Source organism: Cebus imitator, unplaced genomic scaffold (genome assembly GCF_001604975.1).
Source record: "Cebus imitator isolate Cc_AM_T3 unplaced genomic scaffold, Cebus_imitator-1.0 Scaffold87, whole genome shotgun sequence".
NCBI classification, from domain to species: Eukaryota; Metazoa; Chordata; class Mammalia; order Primates; family Cebidae; genus Cebus; species Cebus imitator.
In genome coordinates this window covers 4,861,008-4,874,543 of record NW_016107402.1, presented here as the reverse complement: position 1 = coordinate 4,874,543, position 13,536 = coordinate 4,861,008, and the positions used below count along the sequence as shown (strand labels likewise).

The 13,536-nt window shown below is 52.5% G+C and overlaps 1 protein-coding gene across 1 annotated transcript in view; it reads left to right on the top strand.

Annotated features, from left to right (window-relative positions):
* The window catches only part of SLC9A1 (solute carrier family 9 member A1), a 61,701-nt gene that overhangs the window by 37,915 nt on the left and 10,250 nt on the right, over positions 1–13,536 (top strand). The window contains exons 2-4 of the mRNA XM_017534827.1: positions 6,305–6,765; positions 11,018–11,268; positions 12,898–13,115. Coding sequence (XP_017390316.1) covers positions 6,305–6,765; positions 11,018–11,268; positions 12,898–13,115 — 930 coding nt within the window. The remainder of the gene's footprint in view (positions 1–6,304; positions 6,766–11,017; positions 11,269–12,897; positions 13,116–13,536) is intronic.

Sequence of the window (13,536 nt, the reverse complement as noted above, 5' to 3'; positions counted from 1 at the left end):
CATGTTGACCAGGATGGTCTCGATCTCTTGACCTCGTGATCCACCCGCCTCGGCCTCCCAAAGTGCTGGGATTACAGGCTTGAGCCACCGCGCCCGGCCTCCAGTGATTTGTATTATACGTGGGTTTTAGAGAATATTGCAATAGTAATAGCAGTCACCACCTTTGGCTAACATTGAGTACCATCATTGCTTCGTGTTTTCTATCCTTATCTCCTCTGTACTCCAGAAACCCTCTGAAATAGGCTTTTACACAGATGGAGAAACTCTGAGGGGAGGGATGTAAAGTAACTTGTCTAAAGCCACTCAGCAAGTTGTGGCTGTACTCTGTTTAGAACTCAGTTTTCTGACAGTGGGAACATACGGTGGGGTGGCTAGTGCCACTTGTCTTTGTCTCCTCTGCAGGTCTGGCTGTGAAGCTGCTGAGGCTGTGTACCTTAATGTGGCTTATCTTTCTCCCTGGTCCTCATAGCTGACGTTGGTGGTAGGAAGAATCAGCCTGAGAAGAATCAGACTCAAAAAGAGAGCCCTCACAGACCCATGGATCCCCCAGCCCCAGTGGACACCAGGGCTGAGCGCAGATCAGCCAGGCAGGGCCTGAACAGTCTGAATAATTATCACTTCTTGCTCCATACGTTTGGTAGAAAAGATTGATCCCTCCTGGCTGAGTTAACTCAGGAGGGCTTCCTGGAGTGGGCAGCCTTAGAAGATAGGAAGGATTTCATGAAGTCTTTACTAGGCCACTAGAGTAGAAGGGGAGCAGTGGGAAACTTCCCTGGAGAAGAGCTCATGGAAAGAAATACCTACCTCTGGCCCTTTGGGAACTGCTTCGGGAATCTTTAGTCTTAAAAACAAAGTAAGAATAAAGCCAGCGATGATACAGTAAGTGGCCAAGAACACATACTCTGGAGCCAGACTGCCTGGGTTTGAATCCCAGTTACCAGCTGTGTGACTTTGAGCAAGTTGCTTAACCTTTCTGCACCTCAGTTTCCTCATCTGTAAAATAAGGGGATGGTAATTGTGACTTTTCAGAACTGTGGTGAAGAGCAAATGGGTTAAGAAGTATCAGAGTGTGCTGCTGTAAACTGTAGAGTGCTGGGCTTTCATTGGGAAGTATTACCTTTCATTGCTGTAGTGGAGACTGGTTGCTGGGGCAGTTGAAGAGGGAGTTAAAGAAATGGAATCATTGTGCAACCAGGAATCCCTTGGGACCTGGCCGAGTTGCAGCCCCAGAGCAGTCCTCAGGCCTGGAAGTAGGGCGACAGAGCCCTCAGTGTGCCCCTGGGGCCCTGATTACCTGGCACTGTGGGCCAAAGAGACCCCTTTTCCTAGCACTCCCCTGACTTCCCAGGCCAGGGGAGGGTTGTAGGAAGGGTGATCAGGCAGGTCTGGTCACCCTGGCAACTCAGGGTGAGGTGGGACAACCTTGCCTGCTCTACTGAGCCAGTCTCAGCAGATGGGGACCGTCCAATGAGATGTAAATAAAACATTCTTGTGGTGCAGAGCAGCTGCAGGGGGCTAGACCCCTATCAAGTGGAAGTTTGGTGAAATGTCTGCTCAGCGAGAGAGAGAGAGAGAGAGAATATGTGAGAGAGAGAGAGAGAGAGAGAGAGTGTGTGTGTGTGTGTGTGTGTGTGTGTGTGTGTGTGTACTGTTCATTCCAGCTACCACCTACACTAGATAGAATGAAAACTGCTTCTCCCTTCCCCCTGCCTCTTCTAAAAGGAGAGCCAACTCTGAACTGTGTCAGAGGGTTTGGCCTGTGGCTGTGGCTTGGAGATGCTAAATTCCACACTTTTGTGCCTCCCTGTTCTGGGAGGACTGGACGTCCTTGAAGGAGGCTGTGTGGCTTGTGCAGGCCATGGGACTGTTGGGGTAGAACTGGACATGTGATCATTGACAGGTCACTGGCTGTCTCTGTCTCCATTTCCCTGACTAATAGAGAATTTAGATGTTCTCCAAGATCCATTCCAGCTCTCATGTCTCTAGTTCTTACCCTAACTGCCTCTTCCCACCCCTGATTTCACTCTGGTGACATCACTGCTGCTGCACATTTGGGCTGTGAAAGTTTTGCCTCATTTCTTGTCATCCTGGGATCTTGCCTCCATGTGGGGCTTTTGTCAGGGTGCCAGTGGCCCCAGCCATCCTTCTGTGCCCCTTTCACCACCCTGGATGTCAGCAAGCCTCCTGCACTTTGTAGGGACTCTGCAGAGATTCAGGGTGAGCGCAGTTGGTGGAGTCGGGGCGTCGGGAGGGATACAACCCAGCATAGGCCCAGGGGCTGTTCCCCATTTCCCTGAGCCATTGCTCCTGAAGGAGCCTCCTCCTGATGACAGAATCCCTCTCTTCCCCAGCTCTGGAAGCGCTTTCCAGTAATGTGCCGCCTACCCGCAGGCAGGGAGCCAAGAGTAGATCTCAGACCTTCCTCCTCAGCCTGGGCCGGCCCTCCCCTCCCCTCCCCTCGGTCCCAGAGAGCCCATTAGGGCCTAGAGCTCCTTCAGCTCACTGAGCACCAGAGCCAGAACAGGAAGGCCAGGGAAACCAGCTCCAGGAACACAGCTCCAGCCCCAGGTATTCTGGAGCTGGCTGAAGGAGAAGGAAGTCCCTACGCTGTAGTCAGGAGGGACACAGCTCGTTTTTCTTGTGTCCAATAGAATGCCAGCTGTCTGCCTGGTCATAGAGGCTCCAAGGTCTGGAATAGCATGACCCTCCCCATCAGCTGCTTCAGAGGTTCAGAGTCTGAGTCACCTCAATATCCCCAGTGTCCATTATGGCCTGGTTCAGAGAAAATACCGAGCTTTGAGTAAAGAATTAATTAGCGCTCTCTGCTACAAGTTTGAGACCCCTAAGCTACAATAGAGGGTTCTCCCTTCGACACTAGGGAAGTGCCGTAACCAGCTTTGTCTTCTGCAAAATGGGGACAATACCCATCCCAAGGGCTGTGGTGAGGACTGACTGAGAGAGTACGTTCCAGGCTCCCAGCACAGTTCTGGCTCATGGGATGCCTTCAGAGCTGAGGAACCTTCTTCATGTTGCTGCTCTTGGCTTGTTTCACATGCCTGTCCCCTCCCCAGGCAAGAGCTGTGGCCAACTCTTGTCTGGGTCTCCCAGGCATTATATGGTGATTTATGGGGCCAAGAAAGCTCTGTGGATTGGGTTGATGGCACAGAGTGGGGGTAGGAGGCATATTTAGAGCCTGACCTCTTAGGTGGAGATGGAAGCCATCATCTGCCTGCCCTGGACTAGCTCTTTAGACTGTGCCTTCTCCGAAGGCAGCTGATGGTGCTAATACCAGGGCAGGGGCAGGGAGGCTGTGGAGATGGGTCAGCGCAGCTGGCTGGAGCTGGACTTCTGGCCTTGGGAAGCTCTTTCTGACCCCTGCCTGTAGGAGCTCTGCTGTCTCATGCCTGCTTATCCCCGCTGCACTGTGTCTGACTCCCCTCCAGCATGCTGCAGGTCTTTGGGGTGTTGTGCCATTGTCTTGTCTCAGCTGCTTCTGCCTGGGTTGTCTGACTGACAACCAGAGAGAGAGAGAGGAACCTGGGAGATGACTGTGGATTGAAGATGATGAGAGAGGGAGGCACCAGAAGATTCCTGCCCTACCTATGCAGACGTGGTGGTCAGGGAACGCTTCCTGGGGGAGGAGGCAGGCAGAGGATATGGTGTCAGTCACATACAGTGGGGGTAGAGGTAGAGGCATGATTTTCTAGAGGGAGGAACTAGACTAGGCAAAGGTTGGCAGACAAAAGAGGATGTGGCTCATATGGGGCAATTGCAAGGCATTTGGCAAGGCTGAAACCTGAGTTGACAGTGGGGAGAATGGGACATGAGGCAAGACCAGATGACAGGGGCAGTGCTGAAAATGTGGGCTTTGTATTCTACAGCAAGAGAGACTTGGGCCCAACATGACTAGCCCTTCCCAGGGGACCAGCCAGCTACACACTGGATGTTGACTGGTGGATGGTACAAAGACTGGGGGACTTTTCAGCAAAAGGGGTGATCTTGGAATTATTTTCGCTTTTATTGATACAGGAGGTAGATGAACAAAAAGTGACTTTTGGTCAGGTCTATTTTGAAATCAGGAGAATGCACAGGGTGGTTATGAGGTCCTCCTGGCCTAGGATGGAGATATCTTTTTTTCCTAATGTGTTTTGAGTGTCAACAGGGTGCTTGGTTGGCACTGTGCCAGGATTCTGGGCCTGGATAGTGTTCGGAGTGTTAATTTTTTTTTTTTTTTTTTTGAGATGGAGTCTTGCTCTGTTGCCCAGGCTGGAGTGCAGTAGCAAGATCTCAGCTCACTGCAACTACTGCCTCCTGGGTTCAAGCAATTCTTCTGTCTCAGCCCCCTGAGCAGCTGTGATTATAGGCGCGCACCACGACGCTCAGCTAATTTTTCTATTTTTAGTAGAGACGGGGTTTCACCATATTGGTCAGGCTGCTCTCGAACTCCTGACCTCAGGTGATCCACCCACCTCGGCCTCCCAAAGTGCTGGGATTATAGGCGTGAGCCACCGTGCCCAGTCAGGAGGGTGAACTTTGACTTGTAGCTCTGCTAGCACTGCCCAGATCCCTATGTGAGTGTAGGAAGGGCTTTGAGCATGGAGAGGGAAGTTCCTCCTCTGTCCCAAGGATCTCAAGAGTAAGTAATGAGAGCAGAGGCCTGGCCAGGCAGACAGGTTATCAGAAATCTTGGGTGATGTCCCAGCCCTGTGTATTTTCAAGTCAGCAGATATTTGCTGAGCACCTCTTATGTCCTAGCCCTGGGTATATGATGATAAGCAGTTATGGCATCTGCCTGCACGGAGCTTGCAAGATAGAGAAGGGGAGGAGAGACAGCTTTGCTTTCATCCTTATCCTTTTTTTTTTGAGGCTGGGCTCAAGCGATCCTCCTGCCTTGGCCCTCCTGAGTAGCTGGGACTACAGGCGCACACCATGCCCAGCTATTTTTTTTTAAGCAAAGATGAGGTCTCCCTGTGTTGTACAAGCTGGTGTCAAATTACAGGCCTCAAGTGATCCTTTTGCTTCAGCCTCCCAAAGTGCTGGGATTGCAGACATAAGCCTCTGTGCCAGGCCAGAGAGAGCTTTTCTATTGAGCAAAGGGTCATACCTTCTTGGCCATGCTGACCCTGGGAGTATGGTGCCCAACATGCAACTAGATGCTCAGGTTTTTTCCACCCACTTACCCACACCAAAATAAAACAAACAATAAAAACCACTCACAGGAGCTTGGGGCCAAACCTGGTACTGAGAGAGGCCCTCTCACGGGGATTTTTGCTACTTCTCAGCTCTGGGTTTGGAGCCTCCAGGTGGACTACAGCAGAGGGGCCTGCCGCTGGCCAGGACATGGCCTGGGGAGATGGCTGGTGGGTCTCAGGCAGAGGGGTGTGCAGAAGCCTTGCTGGAAGGGAAAGATAGGAGAGCTTGAATTACAGAACTGTGCAGTTTGATGGGAACTGGGTCATCAGACCTGGGTTCTGTTCTGGTTCTGCTCCCCATTTGCTGTGTGACTTTGGGCAAGTCCCTTCCCTCTTCTGAGCCTCAGTTGCCCCATCTTTAAAGTGGATGGCATTGAGCTAGAAGCAGGATAGCAAATAGAGTTTATCTCACCTGCCAAAGCTGGTTGCCGTTGACATCCTTGAGCCGTGTCTTGAACAGCTGCCTGGACTCAGCAGGAAAGCCTACTGTTTTGCAGGCTTGCAGACCCCAGGCCTCATTATCCCCGAGTTCCTTCCCGTGCTGGTATTCTTAGATTCTTCTGTGCTTTCTTCTGTCTCCTATGCCACTCCCCACCAGCTGGTTGTCTGCCTTCTGCTTAAACAGCTCCATGATAGGGAATTGCCATCTTCCCTCAGACAGAATTGTTAGATTGTTATTCCTCAGGTTGAGCTCAGCTGTGCCTCCCTGAACTTGTGCCTGGAAAAATGCTTTGGGTTCAGGCGTAGGTGATGCCCTTAGATACTTGGCACGTCAGTAATCAGTTTACAATTTCTGCCTTCTGGAGGCATATAGAATGCTGCTTTCTAACATTTGATGACAGTGACAGAGATAGCATGTATATATCCTTTGAAAAAAAGTGCTTTAAAAACACTGTCACTTGGTTTATGATGGCAAAGCTGTGAAGCTAGCATTGTCCCTTCCATTTTATAGGCGAGGAAGGGGAGGCTCAGAGAGTTAACAGAGCAGCCCTCTGGGACCCAGCCTGTGCACCTCTCGCCAGCTGCGCTCCTCCTCCCCGGCCCGTCCCCAGCCTTCTGTTCTCCTGGCTCCTCCGAAAGCCCATGGCCTCCCATTCTCTCGCCCTCCGCAGGTTTCCATGTGATCCCCACTATCTCAAGCATCGTCCCGGAGAGCTGCCTGCTGATCGTGGTGGGGCTGCTGGTGGGGGGCCTGATCAAGGGCGTAGGCGAGACACCCCCCTTCCTGCAGTCCGACGTCTTCTTCCTCTTCCTGCTGCCACCCATCATCCTGGATGCGGGCTACTTCCTGCCGCTGCGGCAGTTCACAGAAAACCTGGGCACCATCCTGATCTTTGCTGTGGTGGGCACGCTGTGGAACGCCTTCTTCCTGGGCGGCCTCATGTACGCCGTTTGCCTGGTGGGCGGTGAGCAGATCAACAACATCGGCCTCCTGGACAACCTGCTCTTCGGCAGCATCATCTCTGCCGTGGACCCCGTGGCGGTTCTGGCTGTCTTTGAGGAAATTCACATCAATGAACTGCTGCACATCCTTGTCTTTGGGGAGTCCCTGCTCAATGACGCCGTCACTGTGGTGAGGAGGCTAGGGCCATGCCCATGTCCAAACAGGGTACAAACCCAAATCCAGGCCCAGCAGTGAATCCCTCATCCGCCTGCAGAAAATAGTAATAAAAACAGCTAAGACCATTCCTGCTTCCTGTGTGCCAGGCACCATGCTGAGCCCTTTGACGTGGATTATCTCATTTAAGTCCTCATGGCTGCCTTAGGAGGTGCTTGATTCTCATTTTCCAGAGGAGGAAACAGGCCCAAAGAAGTAAAATAACCTACTGGAGTGTGAACCAATTTGTGATTGAACCAGGTCTGTCTGACCCCAGGGCCTGAGCTCTCGGTTTTGCTGGATTATGTGCTCACCCCTTGACTTGACTTGCTTTTTGTTTTTTAAGAAACAGGGTCTCCTAGGCTGGCAAAATGGTGTGGTCATAACTCACTGCAGCCTCAAATTCCTGGGCTTGAGATCCTCCTGCCTCAGCCTTCCAAGTGGCTAGGACTACAGGCATGCACCACCACACCTGGCTAATTTTTTAACTTTCTTGTAGAGATGGGGTTTGACCATGTTGCCCAGGCTGGTTTTGAACTCTTGGCCTCAAATGATCCTCCTGCCTCAGCCTCCCATAGTGCTGAGATTATAGACCTGAGCCACTAAGTCTGGCCCTTCACTTAATATTTTAATATGATCTTGGGCAAATTACTTGTACTCTCTGTGCCTCAGTTTCCTCTTCACAGACCATATCATCTGTGAGGGGCCTTTCAGCTCTCATGTTGGCTATATCTTGCATTAGAATTTGGTTTGTGCATAGTTTTTTGGGCAGAGATTATGGGAAGGGCCTTGTCTCCAAAATCTCCAGAAGGTAATGAGTAAAAGAAGTTGGCCACTTGCTTGCTGTGTGACCTTGAGCAAATGCTATACCTCTGTGGGCCTCACCTGTTGTTGTTGTTGTTGTTGTTGTTGTTGTTGCTGAGATGGAGTCTTGTTCTTTCTCCCAGACTGAAGTGCAGTGACGCAATCTCGGCTCACTGCAACCTCCATCTCCCAGGTTCCAGCAATTCTCCTGCCTAAGCCTCCCAAGTAGCTGGGATTACAGGCATGTGTCACCATGCCCAGCTAATTTTTGTGTTTTTAGTAGAGACAGGGTTTTGCCATGTTGGCCAGGCTGGTCTCAAACTCCTGACCTTAGGTGAGCTGCCAGCCTTGGCCTCCCAAAGTGCTGGGATTACAGGCGTGAGCCACCACACCCGGCCGGGCCTCACCTTTGATAGTTACAAAGTGGCAGAGGATTAGTGCTTTCCTCCAGGGTCTGCACTTGGTGACGCCATATACACCTCACACACCCTTCCTCCCAGCCGGTTTCCTTGGGAAACAGATGTGTGCATGTGCCTACTCACGTCGTGTTGTGAGAACACTCCTACCCCCTCCTAAGCTGTCCCCCTCAGAGCAGCTGCACACACAGGAAAGCTCAAGGGCACATGTGCATGCTCAGGCCATGACTCCCTCCTCTGCAACACCTCAGAGTAGAGACAGACTGGTGTTCAGCTGCCAGCAGCTTCGGCTTCCTGTTCCTCCCCTGCCTACTCATGGAGCTGGGCAGAGCAGTAGCCTGGCCTGAGCAGGCAGGCCTTTGTCCTGGCCTCCTCCAGTACCAGCTCTTGCCCAGGGTTACCACATGAGCCTCAGTTTCCCCATCTGTGACACAAGGATTACAGTAGTCTGTCGTCTTCCCAGGCTTCTTACAGGGTTAAGCCAGTGGGTGCCAAAGATAAAGGCCTCTCCAGTGGGATCTGGGTGTTGGGGTTCAGTTTAGCACTACTGTGGAGCTTGGGGCATGGTTGCATCGAATAGGTAACAGACCTGGCCACTTGTGAACCAATGGTCATGTCTCCCAAAGGCCATGGCAGTGGTGGTAGTGATTGCTGGTGTTCACTGGGTGCTTCTTGTCTGAATGTGTATTGCCTCATTTTTATTTATTTATTTAGAGACAGAGTCTCCTTCTGTCACACAGTGTCACCCAGGAGTACAGTGGCACAATCATAGCTCACTACAGCCTCAGACTCTTCAAATGATCCTCCCCTCTTAGCCTCCCAAGTAGCTGGGACTGCAGGTGCTGGCCATCACACTCAGCTAATTTATTTATTTGTTCATTTATTTTGTAGATATGGGGTCTTATTTTGTTGCCTGGGCTGGTCTCAAACTGCTGGACACAGACGATGTTCCGTCCTTGGCCTCCCAAAGTGCTGAGATGACAGGCGTGAGCCGCTGTGCCCGGCCTGTGTTGCCTCTTTTAATCTATGCAGTAACTCCATGAGGTTGACACAGTTATTATCCTAGTTCTTTGAGATGAGGAAACTGAGGAACAGAGAGATTACATTAGCTTGATACATGATATAGCTGAGGTTCAAATCTGTAGTCTTAAGTCCAAAGCCCAAGGGCTTACCACTGTGTTACTTTGCTTCTCTGTAGTTCCAGGGATAATAGCACCAGGCCAGAAAGGAGGACCTTCCCGTCTGTGCCCACTCCATGGGCCCATGTGGTGGACCATGAGGACCCATGAATCCCCTCAGTCCAGGAATGAGTCTGCTGCTAGAGCCCTGCCCTGTCCCCCAGATTGCTGGGGCCGGGCAGCATCAGGCCTGGCCAGTGCCCAGCATCTCCCCTTCCTGCTTGGCCCAAGTCTGGCCTTTCTGAAGCTCTGGGCATGGGTGCGAGTGCTCCATTTCCCAGAGAGTAAAGCTGGAGGCTAACCCTCAGCTGCCTGGTCACAGGTCTGTGCCCTGGAGCAGGTCACTCCTCACAGTCCATTCCTCCTGCTCTAGGTCCTGGGGGCTTTGGAGGATTCCCTCTCATGGATCATCAGGTCCTCCCCTTCTTTCCCCCAGGCCTGGAAACTCCCTGCTTGTTTCTGGTAGAGCTGTCTAGGACAGACTTGAGTAGGCCAGGCAACTCAGGAAGCCAGCAATAGGAGCCAGATCCTCAAAGCTGTCTGCTGGGGAGGTCTCAGCCCATGGCTGTCAGGGAACAAGCTCTGGGCCCAGTTCTGTTTCTGGGCTGGGGGGCCCGGCATGTTTTACCACAGTGAACCTCAGTTTAGCCAAGGAGCATCCTTGACCCACCTGCCTCGCATGGTTGTTGAGTGTCAACTTGGATAAAGACCATCAAAGGGCTTTTTTTTTTTTTTGAGACAGAGTCTAGTTCTGTCGCCTAGGCTGGAGGGCTGGAGTGCAGTGGTGCAATCTTGGCTTACCGCAACTTTGCCTCCTGGGTTCAAGCCATTCTCCTGCCTCAGCCCCCCAAGTAGCTGGGATTACAGGCATGTGCCACCCCACCTGGCTAATCTTTTGTATTTTTAGTAGAGATGGGGTTTCACTGTGTTAGCCAGGATGGTCTTGAACTCCTGACCTTGTGATCTGCCCACCTCAGCTTCCCAAAGTGCTGGGATTGTAGGCGTGAGCTACCACACCTGGCCAAATCAAAGGGCTTTACAGTGTATGAGATGCCACTTAAACATCTGATGATAGTTTTGCAATGACCATCTATTTCCCATCCCAGGAGACAGGGATGCCTCAGAGAGCCTCTAGTTCCATAGCATCTGAACTTGGTTGTTCATTGCAGCCCCTGGGGAGCTTGTTACATAGAGATTCCTTAGCCCTATCCAAGAGAGTCCAAGTCCAGTATGGCCTGAACATGTGTATTTTTGGAAAGCTTCAGAGGTTAAGAAATCATGTTCTAGTTCATTGTGTGAACTTGCCTTTTTTGTGCTGAAGGAGGGACTGAAACCCAGTGATGGGCACGATGTGCCCAGGGTCAAGTGGTGAGAGGCAGACTTGATAGCAGCAGGTGTAGCTAACCTGGTTCCCAGCACTTTACTCACTAATTTAGTCCTCACAGCAGTCCTAAAAGTTGGCGTGATTATCCTCATTTTGTAGATGGGAGAACTGAAACACAGGGAGATGAATTTGCTTCCTGTGCACAGCTCAGGAGTGGCCGAGCCAGGATTCCAGCCCAGACAGTTTGGCTTCAGGGTCGTCGTAGAGCTCCCCAGGGCCACCCCTTCACCAGTGGGGCACGCAGCCAACTCAGAGCAAGCTCCTCAGCCCCAGGCCAAGGTTTTGAGCACCTGCTTGGCAGTAGGGGTTCTCCGCTACCGTGTGGCCTCTTCTTGTGACTTGTGACCATGGTTAACAGAGGGGACAGGATTGCCCTGGGTAGACCCCAGGAAGCCATGAGGCCAGGGCCCTCTCCTCCCACCCACCAATCTGCACATCCTCCCCAGGTCCTGTATCACCTCTTTGAAGAATTTGCCAACTACGAACATGTGGGCATCGTGGACATCTTCCTCGGCTTCCTGAGCTTCTTCGTGGTGGCCCTGGGCGGGGTGTTTGTGGGCGTGGTCTACGGGGTCATCGCAGCCTTCACCTCCCGATTTACCTCCCACATCCGGGTCATCGAGCCGCTCTTCGTCTTCCTGTACAGCTACATGGCCTACTTGTCAGCCGAGCTCTTCCATCTGTCAGGCATCATGGCGTGAGTCTGTGCACAGCAGGCAGCGGGTTTGGTGGGGTGGGGGCAGAGGCTGCCAGCTTGATCTCCGCAGGCTCGTAGGGTCATGGAGCTCCCAGGGCCCAGCCTTGAGCTCCAGGGATGAGACATGAGCTCCAGGCACCAGACCTGCTTGGTAGCCATTTAAATGGCCAAGGTCATCAGTGGCTTCCTAAAAAAGGAGGGGTACTTCTGCTGGGCACCCCGGGGTCCAGGAATAGAGAGAGGGCATTTCAGGCTATGAGCAGATGAAGCAAAAGTGACCTACATAAGGGCAAGCCCAGGGCACAGGAGGGAAAAACTTTGGAAGCCACTAAGCTTCCAGTTGAGGAAAGCCACAGCCCTGCTACTTCACTTGTCTCAAAGGGAGTCCCCTCAGCAGCCCCAGTAAGGAGGCTGGAGGCTGGAGGCCTTTGTGGAAGCAAGGAGTCTCACCAGGCCTGAGTCCTGGCGGTCCTGAGGCCCCACTGGGCCTGGAAATGGGGAGAATGGGATGTGGACAGGCAGTGAGGGGCAAAGGGGTTCCAGTGCAGAGGCAAGGCACAACTGGGGTTCAGGGCCCCTGGCTCCCAGGAGCAGAGCCTGGGTGCGAGTGCTGGGCTCGGAGGACTCCAAACTCCAAGCAGCTGCTTGGAACAAAGCTCCCTGCAGAGACCCCTGTGTGCAATGGCAGATGCCACCCTTGAGGGGAACAAACTTCCAAGATACCATGGGCCTGTGCCGTTGACTCCTATTGGGTGGAGCGGCAATGTGTGCCCTCAGGGCAAAGGTGCAGGCTTTGGAGCTGGACACAGTGTGCTTTGTGTCTTGGCTTTGCTGCCCAGAGGCAGCATGACAGTGGGCAGGTAACTTTCTTTCTCTTAGAGTCAGACCCCTTATCTTTTTTTTTTTTTTTTTTTATTTTTAAAGTAGGTTTGTTTATTGTTTATCAGTATAACAAGTTTGTTTTAAAAACAATGACAAAAACAAATGCATAAAACGGAAGAGGGCTATTTACCAAGGCCCCAGGCTCCAGGTCTACCTGAGGGAAACAGGGCGGCTGCTTTTGCCCCCTTTTGTTTTTTTTTTTTTTTTTNTTTTTTTAACATGGTGCCACTGTCACCCAGGCTGGAATGCAGTGGCACAATCTCAGCTCACTGCAGCCTCCACCTTCTGGGTTCAAGAGATTCTCCCATCTCAGCTCCTCAGGTAGCTGAGATTACAGGTGCCCACTACCGTGGCTGGCTAAGTTTTGTGTTTTTAGAAGAGACAGTGTTTTGCCACATTGGCCAGGACTGGTCTGAGACAGGGTTTTGCCACATTGGCCAGGACTGGTCTCGAACTCCTGGCCTCAAGTAATCCACCCTTCTTGGCCTCTCAAAGTGCTGGGACTACAGGTGTGAGCCACCCAGCCTAGCCAAGATCACTGTTTAAAAATGGAGGGATACACCTTTGTCTGTAGGGTTGATGCCGGGATGAGTGGGAACAGGGTGTAAAGCAGGCAGCAGGCCCCCGGCCCATAAAGGAGCTCGGAACACGGGCACCTTGGTCATGGCCCCATCACCCCCGGCCAGGGAGGGGCTCAGGCAGGTGCAGCTCGACGCAGAGTCCTGAGCCCACCCTTTCCTGCCCCAGGCTCATAGCCTCGGGAGTGGTGATGCGCCCCTACGTGGAGGCCAACATCTCCCACAAGTCCCACACCACCATTAAGTACTTCCTGAAGATGTGGAGCAGCGTCAGTGAGACCCTCATCTTCATCTTCCTCGGCGTCTCTACCGTGGCCGGCTCCCACCACTGGAACTGGACCTTCGTCATCAGCACCCTGCTCTTCTGCCTCATCGCCCGCGTGCTGGGTGAGGGCCAGGGCTGGGGCAGGGTAGGGGGGTAGGGTGTGGTGTGGGGGGTGAGTGGGCTATGGTGCAATGTGTGGAGGGGCCAGGCTGTGTGGTGTGTGCCTGTGGTATAGTGTGTAAGTATTATGTTGTGTGGAGGGGTGGGGCTGTGGTGTGTGTATGCATATTGTGTGTATGGTGTGTATATATTGCATTGTGTGGAGAAGCTGAGCTGTGGGGGGTTTAGGCTGTGGTGCAGTGTGTGTGTGCTGTGTATAGTACATTGTGGCGGGGCTGGGTGTGTGTCTGGAGGAGCTTGGTGTGTGTGTGTAGGGGCTGGGTGTGTGTGTGGAGGGGCTGGGTATGTGTGTGTGGAGGGGCTGGGTGTGTGTGTGGTGAGGCTGGGTGTGTGTGTGGTGGGGCTGGGTGTGTGTGTGTGGAG